The sequence below is a fragment of the Biomphalaria glabrata genome, chromosome 10, assembly GCF_947242115.1.
Source record: "Biomphalaria glabrata chromosome 10, xgBioGlab47.1, whole genome shotgun sequence".
In the NCBI taxonomy this organism is placed as follows: Eukaryota; Metazoa; Mollusca; class Gastropoda; family Planorbidae; genus Biomphalaria; species Biomphalaria glabrata.
In genome coordinates this window covers 18,979,997-18,996,546 of record NC_074720.1, presented here as the reverse complement: position 1 = coordinate 18,996,546, position 16,550 = coordinate 18,979,997, and the positions used below count along the sequence as shown (strand labels likewise).

The 16,550-nt window shown below is 32.2% G+C and overlaps 1 protein-coding gene across 7 annotated transcripts in view; it reads left to right on the top strand.

The window, feature by feature from the left end:
- The window catches only part of LOC106051310 (EF-hand calcium-binding domain-containing protein 4B-like), a 38,619-nt gene that overhangs the window by 11,137 nt on the left and 10,932 nt on the right, over nt 1–16,550 (top strand). For 5 of the 7 annotated variants that reach the window (XR_008780308.1, XM_056045025.1, XM_056045026.1 and 2 more), the window contains 12 exons: nt 858–919; nt 2,109–2,215; nt 3,475–3,621; nt 6,349–6,439; nt 7,142–7,237; nt 7,916–7,987; nt 8,430–8,545; nt 8,792–8,896; nt 12,657–12,728; nt 13,309–13,369; nt 13,787–13,813; nt 15,946–16,040. Coding sequence is in view for 6 of the 7 variants with exons in the window: in XM_056045025.1 (XP_055901000.1) it covers nt 858–919; nt 2,109–2,215; nt 3,475–3,621; nt 6,349–6,439; nt 7,142–7,237; nt 7,916–7,987; nt 8,430–8,545; nt 8,792–8,896; nt 12,657–12,728; nt 13,309–13,369; nt 13,787–13,813; nt 15,946–16,040 (1,051 nt within the window). In the remaining variant the exon portion in view is untranslated. The remainder of the gene's footprint in view (nt 1–857; nt 920–2,108; nt 2,216–3,474; nt 3,622–6,348; nt 6,440–7,141; nt 7,238–7,915; nt 7,988–8,429; nt 8,546–8,791; nt 8,897–12,656; nt 12,729–13,308; nt 13,370–13,786; nt 13,814–15,945; nt 16,041–16,550) is intronic. The other 2 variants (XM_056045027.1, XM_013206476.2) reach the window with 2 other exon arrangements.

The following is a 16,550-nucleotide window of genomic DNA, read 5'->3' as shown; positions in this document are numbered from 1 at the left end:
TCCATTTAGCTACGCTCATAATATTTTGAGTGCATAATTTGCTTTTTTTTTCATATTGAAGAGGTATATTTAGCTTCAAACCCCGCTGAAGGGGGGTTTAAATTCAAAACTGAGTCAAAACCCATTTAGCTACTCTAATAACATTTTGAGAGCGTAATTTGCGTTTTTTTATACAGGGTATTGAAGAGGTATTTTTTAGCTTCAAACCCTACTGAAGAGGGGGTGGGGGTTAACTCAAAACCCCTTTGGGTAAGCTCATAGAATTTTGAGTGAGTAATTTTATTTTTTTCATATTGAAGAGGGGGTATCGTAAATTTTGGAGGGGATTTGAAAATCAAAATCTTTCTTAACTGTGCTCGTGAAATTTGGGGGATTGTCGTTTGCATTTTTTGTTTTGTTTTATAGAAGAGGGGAATTTAACTGCGAAAACCCCTGGTAGGGGGGTTTTAAACTCAAACCCCCCTGGTAGGTGATTTTAAACTCGAACCCCCCTGGTAGGGGGTTTTAAACGAAGGGGGGGATTTCATTTCGGGGGGGGGGGGGGGTTTGAACCATGTTTCCCTATAGATCGCATTGTCTGAAAAGGATACTTTACTTATGCTTTATCAACAGCACTCTATAAATTGAATTATTGTTACTGTACTTAGGTTCCTCCGGTTACATGTTCTAAAACTGAACACAGAGTGTAACTTTCTGTGATTGGATACTTCTGATCATTGTTAAAGGAGATATCATTAAAATTATTTAGGCAAAATGATTTGAATTTTGAAGTGCCCAATCACAGACTCAGTCCGAAATCAACTTTACGAAATCAATTTTTCTTTGTTTTGTAGAGAGATTATCAATTTCTTTTACAGGAAGTTTTCTTGGCATACGATCACCGTCTGCTTCCCGGGAACACTATGACGAGGAGAATGAGGTGAGCATTGTTTTGCCTTCCTAGAACTAGATCTAAAAATCTAAATCTATGTTGATATTTCACCTAGGACCCTGTCTCCTCGTTGTCAAGGTTACGCTGAAAAAATTATAAAAAAAAAACATGACATGTGACATAGAATAATAGCAGCACCAAGGTACCAATGTTATTAAGAGAAGAAGGTGAAGAAAATGGGGCGAAACATAAATAGACCCAGACGGGGATTCGAATCATTGACCCCAACCCTATAATAAGCAGCGACCAGGTCTACCAAGCTTACATCTGCTTTGCCATCCCTCACTCTATGGGGAAAAAAAGAGCGTTCAAACCAGTATAGTTATCTATTCCCGCATCGCCACCCAGGGTCACGTGATTACACGCCCACACCCAGACCTCGCCTACATTCCCATAATAGTTCTCACAAATAATTCTATATTTAGGGTTAACACATAATTACAGCCCGGGGCTTCTCACAAAGACAAAGACCTTAATTTAAATTGCATGTATCTCTAACTATACAATAAGACGACATTAATAAATAACGTAGAGATAGCTAGTAGTAGTAATTAAACTAATGAAACATAAATGATGGTTTGAAGTTAACAAATTATGAATAAACATGACATGGTAAGTAAAACTCAGTTCATAAGTTCGGCTTTTAAGCGTTACATGCACACAATTGAAAACAAGTAGAATAGAAATGTAAACAAAAACAATCGATTCCTACTTTATTTTAAAATAAAAACAGATTGGATCGATTTAGGGATCGAACCCACGACGTTTTCGTTATTAGCGTCATGCTCCATCAACTTCTCTGCCATTTTCGAGAATTTCCTTCCGACCATCCACCCGTGAAGAGAGTGTAACAGAAGAAAACGTAATCATGCTCAAAGCGGAAAAGACAAACAAACAAACAAAAATTGATAGGTTTAACGTTTTGATGAGTATTTTGGGGGACGAGAACCTTGGTAGATTGCACCGCTTGGTAGATATTCTGGCCGGTGAGAGGGAGATCTTGTTCACTTTTGCTGACCTGATGTTCCAAGAGCCGAAGGCCCAAATCTACCTGACAGTTTCAAGAAGAAGAAAAAAAAAAAAGATAAAGGGAAGAAACTCTAATAATTTACACGAAATATTAATCTTTTGATTGTCTCCCTTGCATTGACAATTTCTTTTTATTTTCTCTCTGAAGGAGACTACGTTGTACGAGGGTGAGGCTGGAGTTGCAGACCCTGCTTTGGAAGAGAAACATTTTAAAGAAATGTTGCATCACATCGGCGCTGTCCATGTATTTCAAGAGTGGGTAGATCTGGGTAGAGAATAAACAATCTACTGGGTTTTAATTAGAAGATATAGACAATTTGAATGTGGGTGTTTTCTGTTAGCCAATACAGTAAAATTTCCACGATAAAATAAGTAATGTTAAAGCTAAATTTAATTTCAATGTTGCCACCCATTGATATTCAACTACAAATGAAGTAGCTTACACAATTTGATTCTGCAGTGCTAAAAACTGCACAAAAATTACCATATAACTTTTGAAAAACAGCTTAACAACACTGGCTTTATTCTCTCACCTGGATACACCATAAGCTAGCTAGGCCTATATATTTGTTTCGCCATATAAGAAAATCGAGAAAATATGCCAGCTCAGTTGATTTTGCGAATATTATTAATGTATTATAAAAGTAGGACAACTTGTATAATATCACGTACAGTTAAGACGGCAGTTTGGCTTCTGGGTTTTGAAGGCTAGAAATGGTGATTATTATGATAAAGAATACCTTTCAAAGAGAATGAAGGAGAAACAAAGATGGCGTCGAAATTTGTGAAGGGCTTAAAGAGTGACAGAAAAAATACTAAAAGACGAGAGAGAGAGAGAATTAAGAGGATCGTTCCAATCTCTGAAAACACTTCATTAAAATTATAACAGAAATCTCCCCAAAATTAAGATCCTCTCCTAAACTTAAGATCCTCTCCTTTAAGATCTTCTCCTGAAGTTCTGAATGTAAATGTAGAACAAAAACATTAAAATGAAAGTTTTGTGTATAAACTAAGAGCGGATGAAAAGTTTTACCATTGCACGAGAACAGTTCTCCATCTTGATTGAGAGTTCCCTCTTTAGATTCTGATGTAGACTCTTTGTTGTGGAACAAGTAGTGACAGAGAGAGAGAGTGAGAGGTAGGTGGAGAGGAGGGAGGAGAGTGAAACGGAAAGATAGCTAAAGGGAGTGGGATAAGGAAAGAGGGATGAGCAAGAGGGAGGGATGTGGTGGTGGGAAAGAGGAAGGGAACAAAATGGAGGAATAGAGGAGAGGAGGGAGGAGAGTGAAACGGAAAAATAGATAAAGGGAGTGGGTGGTGGAGGGAGAGATAGTGGTATAGGGAAAGAGGGGAGAGCAAGAGGGAGAGTAAAAGGGTGGTGGATGAAGGGAGAGAGGAAGAGAGTCCTAGGGAGAGAGAGATGGGATGGTGAGGAGGCAAGTGAGCAAAATGTCCCATTAGTTTCTGGTTAATAAACGTCTTGTTTGTCATTGTGTTTCAAACTCTTCTTGTAGCGAGGACATTATCAAAGCGATGTGGCAAAAACTTCACCACGAAGAGCCGGACATGGCCAGTACTTTTGAAGAGTTCATTGCGCGTGTGGCCAGTGACATCAAGAGATCTAAGGTGGACTTTCAGTCACTAGAGGCAGCTCTGTTGAGGTAGTACATTGAATGGTTTCTTGGCACAGTCTAGATAATTTATCTGGGTATTACATTTGATAAATAGGTGTCACTCAGTTACTGCAGGATATTAACATTACTAAGCCCCCTGGATAACAAAATTGGTCATCATCCAACCAATGTGGACGAACTTAATAAAAGTCATTGTACTGGCAACATCAGCGATTCTCAACATTTCAATCAAAACATGAAATGTTACTGTCAGTTCTGGTGTTTCTTTTATTGTGTTTAATTTTTTTTTAAATGGGCTATAAATTTGTACGAATTACTATAACCAGAATAAATTATATAGTTCTTGAAATTAAAAATGATAAAATATATATCATTGTTCGGCCTGCCTGTGAACTGGTTTTATTCAATACTTTTTGCTGATTCATATTAACCATTCTATGACTATAGCCTCAAACATTTGACATGACAGCTATATCAAATAGCTTGCATTAATCAAACACGTTGTCAGATAAGCACTGGAAAGAAATTACTTTTAAAGGGAAAAAGTGGAAATGAAAAACATAAACTTGGTAGTTATCAGGGAACAATACAGGAAGAGTGGTTCAACTATAAAATTTAAGTGTATCACAAACTTGATTACCCTCACTCTCTCAGGACTGGAATCGATTTATTTAGTAAGTTTATGTAACATTTAATGTAAAAACACTCATTTGAGGGCCTTCCTCAAGTGGGGGCCCTGGTGGGGATTTTCAAATTCTCCCCCTCCTCCCCCACCCTAGCTACGACTCTGCGGTAATGAGTAATGTGAATAAAACTACTAAAGTAGTCTGAGAATAAAACTAATAAAATTGTCTACTAATCACTTGCTACTCAAAACTTGCAAGTTGACTAGGGTATTAACAATAGACTGGACCTCCGGTTCTTTAGATGTACAGATTGGGACAGAAAAGCTTTTAGAGCCCTGAGACGACTGGGCTTGTGTTACGTTTAAGACAAGTTCTGATGACTGGTCATTGTCGTGACCTTCCAATTTTGTTATTAGACTTTAAGACTTAAACCTAAAGACGTACTCCAATAAAGCTAAATTATAATATGGATCTGGCAGGTTTTAAAAGGCTTACACATTCTCACTCTCTAACTAACCATCTCTCTCTCTCTCTCTCTCTCTCTCTCTCTCTCAGTTCTTATGTCATCACCAACACACTCAACAAAACCAACACACACACACACACACACGTGGTGCTAGTAGGAGCCATCCGTTGCATAAAGTGCACATTGAGATCTTGTGTATTCATATACAGACGTTAGCCAGATCGCCTAGTGTTTTTTTTTTCCATATCCGAGACTAGTGTCTAGCCACTTCAGCTGAATCTAGGTCACCCCCTGAATTATGTTCCTTAATACAGCGACCTTTAATGTGCTGTAGGTTCAACAATTGGCCTTATGTAGATATTCGTTGTGTATGATCGCACTTACAACCGGGTTGGGGCGATAAGTAATATAGAAATAGAAAGGCTTGCAAGGAAGGTACACTTGTTAGAATTTCAACTAACATATCTTCTACCGTTGTTTCTTAACAAATATGTAGATCTATTCCTTTTGTGGATTAGTGTGATTTTCTTTTAAACAGGTAGATTTAGAATCTACATCTATTAGTGGATCTGTATTATTGTGTAGATATCGTATTAGTTTCATTTTTTTGTTGTTTTGTTTTATATTTTTAATCAGATATGCATATGTTAATCTCGAGTAAACTAGACTTATATATTCTATTTCATTCACGCTTGCTTAAAAAATAACACAATTACCGGTACGTCCTAGAATCTACGCGTATCCATATGTGTATCAAGTCATGCGTGTTAATAGAATACTTAAACTCTGCTATTGACATAGAGAAATTGAATGGGAATGAGAGAGAGAATGTGTCTAGCTACTTGCCTGTCAAAGAGGTCCAGGATGTGTTAGTGATTAGTCAAATCATAAATTAGTCAACTAATTTTAGGAAACACAGTTGTAGGCAGAATTCAATGTACTCTTGGAGTTACTTGTAAATGTGACATCACTAGGTTACTGAAAGTCGAAAGTTTATAGATCTAGTGTATTAGCCTAAATATATATATATAGTTTGTTGTTTCAGGTCTGTGAGTAAAAAGCTAATTAGCTACAAGCTTCTTTGCGCTTCGATCAGGTCGCTTCGATCAGGTCGTGATGAGTTTGTGTGTATGCGTGGCGGGGTGGAGAGTGTGTGTATGTATATCCCATTTTCTCACGACCGATAGTCTCTTAACGTTATGACTTAGATCTGTAGACTCGCTTCTTTGTCTAGTAACACGCATACAATTGAGTTTGAGTTTAGGCACATCGGCACAATTTAGGCCATGTCGTGCAGGTCATTTCTTGCGCTGTTGCCAATGTGTCAAGTATGTATAGCCTCCCCTTTCCCCCTTTACGAATGCCATCCATCAAACTGTGACAGACCTAATGAGACCTGTGGTATTCCTCAATAGATTTATCGTGTAGGACATATACAACCATGTAGATCTATATCTATGTATGGTCTGTATAGAGCGAGAGTTTGGTGACGACCATAAAGTTGTACTGCATTTAAGGGGAGAGAATCGCACAGAGACTTTGAATCGGTTGAGTGAAAAGTTAGGCTGAAATCAAATGAGCGTGAACGTGAAAGTGGGAATGATTGGAGGGAGGGCTTATGTCTTTAAATTAAAACTAACCTAGAATAACTTTATTTCAAAGCAAAAATAATGAACATGAGAAAGAAGTGAAAAAACTGTATGAAGAAATGGAGCTGCAGATAAAACAAGAAAGAGAAAGAATTCTGATGGAGGCAAGATTGTTTTGGCTTTCATTAGTACTTTTGACATTTTTGTTAAGGATTTCATTAGTACTTTCATTTAAAACTTCATTTGTACTTTTCAAATTTCATTTTGGATTTTATTGGTACATTTCACCTTCTGTTTAGGATTTTATCAGTGCTTTTCATTTTCCATTTAGAATTTCTTTTAGTAGGCCTACTTTTTACCTTCTATTTAGGATTTCATTAGTACTTTTCACATTTTATTTAGGATTCCATACAACTTTCATTAAGATTTCATAAGTATCCTCTTCCATTTAGCATTTCATTAGTAATTCATTAGTAATAAGCCTTATTATTAGTAGTAGTAGTAGTAATTCATTGGTACTTTTCAATTTTCAAGTAGTATATGATTACTACTTTTTTCTCTCTCCTGAGAATGTTTTGTTTTGATTATCTAACACAAAGTTTAATTTTAAAGAAAAGGATGTAATGCTGCTTACTTACAGACAGTAAGGCCTTTATATAAACCAACTTAAAAAACATTGGGTATAATTTTGTATAGTTTTTATAAATAAACAAAATATTACATGTCAATAAATCAGATTACACTTTGCTTTTCCTTTTAATTTTTATTAACAGTATGACATAGCTGTGTATAGGTTACCATTTTTTTTTATTTCTCTGGTGTTAAAACAAAAACAAAAAATTACTTTTTTTTTTCATTTACTTTAGGAAAAGGCCAAAGAAAAACAGGTCAGAACAGAATTAGAGCAACAGTTGGAGGAGAAAGAGAGACAACTACATGAAATTTTGACAAAACACCAAGAGGTACATGTACAACACAGTTTTAGCAGTAACATCTTTTCATTAGAATTTCTATTTGTAGATCTTTTGGCCAAACTTTCTAATCATATACCTTTTTAGCATGTGCAGCATTTTTTATTGTTTTCAACTATGGATTGCTATGTGTGTACATTTTTGTTACTTGAAATTTATTTAATAAATCTGAATATCTTTTCTTGTCTGAAAAGAAAGGCAATTAAATAATAATTAAATACAAGAAGATTCTTTGGCATTTTATGTCATGAGAGATGATCTTATCCATTTGCATCTTCTCTTGTGACTAAGGAGGTCAATCCTTGATAAACAGCTGCGATCACAGGCTGAACATCTGTAATCACCAGGCACTGCTGCAATTTCACCCTTTAATCTACTTCTGACTTCTGGTGTGTATGCCATCTGCAATCCATGACCCTTCCTTTATGCTTGCTCTCCATGAAGCTCTATTCAGTGCCTCTTTCTCCCAACTGTTAGTGTCAATTTTGAAGAGCTTCAAGAAGATTACAATTCATTTTCCTTTTTTTTTCTTTGTTATTATCTTTATATTTTAAGACAGTCAGTAAAATGGAGGGCTTTTTCATCTAAGAAATTTTACAATAACTTTACGCTATACCAGCGTCCTACAAATTTATTGGTTCTAATGAGAGATTTTTTTAAATTGAACAGCTTGAGCATAAATTACAAAAGCTGAATAAAGTGGAAACATTGACAAAATTGGAAAATGAAAGACTTCTGAAGGTAAGTTTTGTTACACTTAAACCAGAACATATTTTCATCGAAATAAAACACTTTTTGCAGACATAATATTAATTTTCATGATGTTTTATAAAAGTTTTATACTATAATGTAATATAAAGCACTAATCTATATGTTCATAGAATGATTTTATAAAACTTACCGCAGTATGTATGTAACACTTGTAGTCACCATTCAATATTTGCATAAACATAATGTTTTTACATTTGAATGTACAGACCTAGATGTATATGAATCAAATCATTTTTGATTCAGTGTTAAGACATTTTCTTTTTTCAATTTTCCTAATATTAATTTAATTTGACATTTAAGATGATACCCTGAAGAGTGACACAGTAAAAAAAATTATTAAAATAATTATTTTATTTTCATTAAAACCTTATTTTAAAAAAAAAAACATAACCATGGTCTTTCTTTTGATCAGGAAAAAGAGGAACTTGAGGAAATGTTGAGTCAGTCTCAAGAAAACTTAGAAGAATCAAGGAATTATATACAACAGATGCAATTACAACAAAAAGATGAAAAAAGAGAAAGAGCAAGGTACTTTGAAATTTTGTAAAGATAAAAAACAGATTTTGCATAAATTATTTAAATTTCAAGTTAAAGATAGTTTTCTTCAAAAAAAATTTGCTTTAATGAGAATTTTGTTAAAAACATGAAAATATAATTATTCCATTAAACTGTTGTTCATGTCTGCCCCTTAAAAGGATCCCTTTCTTTTTCTGAAAGTGCTCAATTCTTCTAAATACTTTTTGGCATTGTTTATGTGTTGTGTTATCACCAAAGGTCATGTGAAGATATTCTTGAAGGAAGTAAAAAAAATAAAAACCTTTCAGTCCAATTTGAAGCTTCACATCTAATAGAGAAATCAAGCTTGACCAAAGGTCAAAGGTATAATTGATATTGTGAGAGTGCCACTGGTCATGGATAGTTTTCCCACCTTTGACAATTTTGCTGACTAAACAAAAAATCTATTTATAGAGTTGGGTATGGTTGTACACAAGGCCGGATTTAAAGGAGGGCAGGCGGGGCTACTGCCCTGGGGACTCCACAAGAAGGAGCCTCCACAAAAAGATAAAAATATATCCAAATTTTGACCTGTTAGAAACTTTTAAGTTTTTTTTTCCTAACATTTTTTAGAATTTTACCACCAACACTTTAAATCTTACATCAGCTGGCAACACTGTCATGATTAAAAAAACTAAAATACTTTAGCATTAATGGTTCATTACATAAATGGATATGGGGTGCAGTGGCTGAGGGGTTAAGTGCTTTGCTTCTGAACCTGGGATCCTGGGTTTGAATCTCTGTGAAGACTGGGATTTTAAATTTCAGGATATTTAGGGTGCCCCTGAGTCCACTCAACTCTAATGGGTACCTGACTTTAGTTGGGGAAAGTAAAGGCGGTTGGTTGTTGTGCTCTCCACATGACACCCTGCTTGTTGGCCATAGAAACAAATGACCTTAACATCATCTGCCCCATAGACGGCAAGGTCTGATAGAGGAAACTTTACACTTACTACTTACATCAATGGATTCAGGATTTTCTAATAGGAAGAGAACTAACTGTAATAATAAATTGCTCCAAATCAACACCAATATTAGTAAACTCAGGTGTACCTAAAGGAACAGTTTTAGGCCAACTACTGTTTATAATTTACATAAATGATCTACCAAATTGCTTTTGTTCAGGAACAAAAGTCAGATAATTTGCAGACAATTGCACAACACAAGATACTGAAATTTAAATTTAAAAATTATAAGAATTACAGAAATGTGAATCAAATTGGAGTATGTCTTTCCAACCAAAAAAATGCCAGTTATTAAAAGTAACAAGAAAACTAAAACAAATGAGAACTACTTACTTTATTCATAGTTGTCATGTTTCAGTCTAGCTGAATATAAATTTAATTCTTCTTGGATGTAACCTTAGTATTTAGCCTCACCTTTTCTGCTAGAAAATTCTAAAGACGGAAAAACCTCTGACGTCATCTGATCATGTGATTGAAGCGTGGGTTTGCCAAGGAATTATGGGATAGGATTTGGCGGTCTTGATAGCATCAGTTTGGAGATGAAACTCAAGTAGTCAAGTTGCATATATTTTATCAGTTGTAGAATTAATATTTATTTGAATCTATTTGTTAACGAGCTTGGAAGAAGATATTCATTTGAGACAGTTTTATTTGTACATTTTGTATGATTGAGAGTGATTCCTAGTTCCTGAATTAAAGTTTTGTATTTTGAATTGAAGGATCTTCATAATATGAATCTCTAAGATATTTAGCTCTAATATTAATATCTAGTTCTACACAAGAATCCCCAGCATGTCACAGAGAGAAGAACTAAGACAGTGACAGATACTGGCAACATAAAGCATCCTGTGACAATAGTAAAAAAGTCACATAGACTAAAAACTAATAATATCTAGGTGTAATAATAAATTAAAAGTTATCATGGAATTCCCATATTGATGAAATTTTTAAAAAAATCAAGCAAAACATTAGGGTTTATTGAAAGAAATTTTTACAAATCAAACAAGAACATAATATTAAAATGCTATTTAACTTTTGTTTGGCAAATATTAGAATATGCATACTCTGTTTGGGATCCCTTAACTCAAGAAAGCATAAAGAAACTAGAACAAATACAAAACAGAGCAGTGAGATTTATAACAAATAATATTCAAATTTGATTAGAGTAACACCATTAGTAAAATCACTAAACATAGAGACATTTCAGGACAGAAGAATAAAAAGTAAAGTAGCTATAAAACACAACTACTATTAATTTCAAATAGAAAAACAAAACCTTATGAAATACATAGACACAAAGATAGAGGCACATTTTTTATTTGATATTCTAGAACGAATTTGTATAAGTGCTCTTTCTTCACTAGTGCAATTAGATAATGGAATTGGTTGTCTGAATCAGCAAGGAAAGGCAACAATGTAGCAGAGTATATGTAAATGCAGCTCCAGATTTACTACAGTGCATCTATCAAGGGCCTTACCCTCCACAAACTTAAAAATATACACTTTTTAAACTAAAATATGTATATTAAGTTTTTTTTTATAAATTTGATTAAAATTTCAAAGTACTATGTTGATTTCTGCTAAAATATGGAATGCTTTTACATTTAAGTGGTATTATTCATAAGTAGAACTTTATTAAAGCTTTTAAAAAAGTGTTGGGGCCTCCACCAAAATCCTGCCTGGGCCTCCACATACTTAAATCCGGCCCTGGTTGTACTGTTGAGTTTGCTCTAAAACTAATTCATTGTTATCAAATGGCTTGCCTAATATCACTATATCCATATATGATATAATATATATATTAATATAATAACCTTTTTTTTAGCAAAGTTTTACATATGCTTATTTATATGTAGAGTTCATTATAATCAAGTGTAGAAGAAATATACTTTCTCTCCTCTCAACAAGAATAAGAGAATACTCTTGTCTTTAATAAAAGTATAAGTAGACAACTTTTCTGTGCTGACGTGGAATTGAATTTCTAATAAAATGTTTTAGCTTTTAAAACCATCTGTTAAAGTTCATCTCAGATTGACAACACTTACCTAGCAGTATTTCCCTGTATGAATTATCTCCATAGCAATGTTCTTAACCCTAGAAGTTATCATTTTAATATTAGTATTTGCTTCTACCAATAAATCAGGACAAGTGACTTATTGCTAATTGAATGCTGACTTTAATAATGTCTACAGTTTAAAATAAATGGACCAAACTATTTACCACACATTGGCTCTAGGCATTTGAAAAATACACTTAATAATGTTTTATGCATGTTAATTTTTAAATGAGCCTATTGATGCTTATAAGACTACCAATTAAGACATATTTCTCCTTAATTTATTTGAAAATTAAAAACAAAACAGTGATTTAGATTTAAAATCCATGGCTGAAATATAATATGAACATTGAGTAGAAAGCTTAATGAACATATTAGTAGTAATAATTTTGCTCCTTATCTTTCAGAAATTGGGGCATGACTTATATTCAGGCATATCTACTATATTGCTCTGCTTTTTAATATATAAAAAGAAAATGAAGAGTTTTGGAAAGTCTTTTTTTTTTAAATAGTAAATACTATTATAATTTACTTTGCATGTCTAAGTATAATAAAGTATGTAATGTTATGTAGCTTTTTATTTTCTTTTTATAATCTGTTTAGCTATAATTAACAGAACTAAATTAAATACTTTGTAGAACTTTTCAAATGAGTATATTCCCAACGTTAAAGCTTAAAGATCTATCGACCACCATGCTAATTTGTATATTTAGTTGTCTATATACCTTTCTAAATTGTTTAATCATCAATAATAGTAAATGTTTTCTTCATTTATGATTTATCATATAGCTAAATTAATTATTTGTAAAGGGTAAAATATATTCTTATCATTTTAGATTTTAGCCTAGAAGATATCTATTTAATATTTGTTTTTGTAATATCACCATTTATTTTTATAACATTCACTACATTCAAGAAGAAAATTAAAACCAACCTAGTAAATTATTTAGCCATTGTAACACTTTAGTTCATGTCTGTTGTGCTTTCAAAGTTGCTTGAGCTTACATTAGGTTTGTTAATAGCGCTATTTTGAAAAAAAAAATTATTATTATATTTTGTTCAGGGCTGCACTTATGCTGTCTGAGGGGATAGCAATTGAAAGAGAAAGTTTAGTCAAACAGCTTGATCTCCTTAAGTAAGTGCTTCTCTTATTTCATTTACATCTCTAGTTAATCTAGCATCAATAGATAACTTTTGTGCATCAGGTAAATATTTGCTTTCTTTATTTGGTAAGATGATTTGTAAAAATGTAAAAGTGTTTCTACATTTATTGTTTGCATTGGTTTAGCTGTTGATGCTAACAGAATATTGAATGAACATACACATTAAACTTGTAGTTCTCCTCTATATCTGTATAATTTGTTTAAGATATTCTAAATTGTTAGAATATATATTCTTTATTTTGTAAGTTAACTGTACAATTGCTGAATATTTTAATTCAGTTTTTGTTTCTTTAATTAAGCTTTGATATTACCTTTATATGATGCATGTGTGTACATCATGATACAAAAATAATAAAGTAATGCCTGCTAAGCTCTTAAATACTTTAATACAAAAAAAACACTTCTGAAAACAATCTAGCAGTACAGCAGACTATTGCATAAGAGTTTTTATCATAGAGGTCTACCATTCATTATTTACATATACAGTTTTAAACGTGAGGGCTTAGCATTCAATATTTACTTAAACAATTGTAATCATACTATTCTATTCAGAGATGTGAACAAAAAATTACGCGATGACAAAGATGAAGCAGAGATAACAGAAGCAAGGCGGGTATTACTTTTTACTTGACTAACATGGTGATGGTTATAATTAACATATTATTTTAACATAATTTCTTTGCAATTTGAAATAACTTTGAAAAATGTCAAACCGAAATTTAACATTCTTGTTTTCTATTAACTATACTGTTTTTAAATTCTTGTTTTTTTTAAATTATTGCAGAGATTACTTTTAAACTTTTGCTTCTAAAAATTATGTTTTATCACATTGCTTTCTTTTACTATGAGATATATTCATAAATAGCACAAAGTTATTTTAAAATCCTCCTTTAGCCTTAGCTCAAATAATAAATGCTGTACTATCTTTTGTACTATCCTTTGCTCTTTTATTATCTCTGTGACCATTGTATGTTCACTATATTGCATTTGCTTTATCTCACCATACAAAAAAAATAATGCACCTGACCAGGAAGTGGGATTTTCATTCGAGGAGGAGGTAGATTATTAAATTAAGTCATTCTGTAGCGATGCAGTATTAGTGGGTTATCCTGAGCTTTTGCTTTTTTTTATAGTTGTCAAAACTTTTACTAAAACTCCTAGCTCACTCCCTCTAAATATATTGTTTGAAAGGTTAGTGATTCAGATTTATTTAATTGTTAATTTGTTTTAGAGGCCTATATTTTCTTTTTCAAGGCTACTGAATTTCAAAAACTTTTTAATTTGTGCTTTTTTTTATATCAAAAAAGTTATTTAGGATTTATATATTTATTTATTGTCTCAACAAGTGATACAAATAGTTCCAGGTAATTTGACTATTTAACTTTAAATTTTCTATATTCAACCTACTTCTATTTAAATTATAATTTTGACACTTTAATATTTAAGTCAGGTTTAGGTTCCCACAATTTTCTCCTTATACAATTTCCATTGTATTTTTATAATTATCTTATTGTTTGTTTCATCTAATCAGCATTTTATGTCAAAACTATTTCATTGAAAATTAATGCATTTCATGATCAAATCCTTTTTTTTTTATTATTGTTTATTATTGGGTTTGGTTCTTGTTTGCAGATAGCATCTGGTAAATGTGACTCCTGGAATATAGATCTAATTTTTACTTGGGCTCTAAATTACTCAGATTGTACTTTGTACCTTTCAATAGCTTAGGCCTATACTTTTAAAAAATTAATTATGTCAATTTTCTCTCTTTAAAAAAAAAGATCTTTCCATTTAATAGTTATGGCAATGAAACATATACCAGTTGGATGGACTTAAGAGATAGAAGCTAAAATACAGAAAGAATTTTTTTGATATTTGTGCTTTTGAGACATCCTTGAATATAAACTGAAACAGCCATGTGATCAAAGTCAAAAATAGGTGTTCAACAAAAATATAAGAAAAATAAGCATATTTGAAATGAGATGTCTAAGACAAATGGGAAGAAAGTACAAGTTTTTTTTAGAATACTTTAAAAACAAGACATTGGGAGCATAATTTATTTCATATCATTTAGTAAAATTATAGCCCAAAAAGAAAATAATTTGGCAACCATTAAGAATAACAACCAGTCAACTATCCCAGACAATATACAGTCAAGTGCAAAGATACAGCCATATGTTTGATTTTATTAATAACTTTCCATTTAAACCTTATAACAAACATCCTTGTAGCTGCAATTGTTCTTTGTGATGTCAGTTCTTAAACATCTACAATCTCCTCTAAACATTAAAGCTAGAAGTCAATAGTTGGGCTTTGCTATGAGAATTTTTTTTTAAATAGAGACTTGATTAGAAAATAGCCAATTTTATCTGATTTTTCAATGGTGTTTTAAGGTCCATTTGACAAGTGTAGATTTAATTCAATTGAGTGTAGGAGCTTGCTCCTAATTTATTTCATAATTTTGACCCACATTGATTTTAGTTTGAATTGATTTCTGTGCACATTCCCATCTCCTTTCTTTTGGGACAATTTAAGTGTCATTTTTTTTTATTTGGGAGAGAAATTGAGAAATTCCTGATTCTCTTGCTCTTTAATATAGAAGTTCTCATCTTTACTTTTCTGATGCAATATTAAATTAGTCATAAATCATATCATATGGAAATAATTTCCAAAATTGAAATTATTATTAAGTGACTTTTTCTTATATTTCAATGTTTCAAAGAGGTTTTATCTCCCCTCCCTTTTCTTTTTTTAAACATTTGCTGTAGTTTTGACATTTTTAAAGAAATTGTTACTATAAAAAAAGTAGGCCCTATTGCTCAAATCTAGATCTAAATATTTTTTTAATTCAATTGTTTTGTTGAATATGGAATGACCTTTTCAGTTGAATATTTACTTTACCTAGAAAAACACTTAGTCTATTTTATTTAATTTTTCTTTTATTGACAAAAGTAACAAGCTATTTAGTGCTTATAAGTCCTATATGACTAAAACTGAATATTGTTTTAATACATCTTTTGACATTCCATAAAGTTATTTTACTTTTGAAACCATTTTATAAACTTTTCTCAATTTTATATTGAAATTAATTTTCATTTGAATATGCACAAATTAATGACAGTTTTGAAATCTCAGTTTTTGTTTTTGATTCATTGCAATTTAACCTTTTTTTTAAAATAACTCAAACAGGTTAAAAGTGTCGAGAGCTCAAAGCCAGACCACAAGCCTCAACCACGGAAGAAAATTTGTAAGCAAGGGTCAGTTCTGGGTAAATACTTCCCAGGGTTAGTATTGAGTTAATCTCTTATCATTAAGCTTATATGAGAACTGGTGGCAAAGTAGCTAACTGTTAAAGTGCTAAACTTCTTAAACCTAGAGTGTTAATTTTTTGGGAGGAGAAAAAAGCTTTGGACACAGAAACTATGTTTTACATCATCTGCCTACATACTAACTACAGTTTGATTTTACTTGTACATTCATATTGCGGGCACAACATGGCCTAAAGTGTGCCGATGTGCCAAAAAACTCAAAACTCAAACTCTCATTCATACCATATTTGTGAACTAAAATAATAAAGCATCTTAACTTCCTACTTAGCTGCAGTTGGTAAAATATGCTAAGAATGAAGGAAATAAAGGGAGCTGAGCTCTTTGGTTGTACATTCTTTAAGTATAATAAAGATCAATTGAAATCTATTTTACCATTTTAAAAAATACCTTTAGTTATTTCCCTTTTGGAAAAGTGCACTATTAAACACAAAACCATTTCAGTCAAACTTTTATAGTACAGCTAAT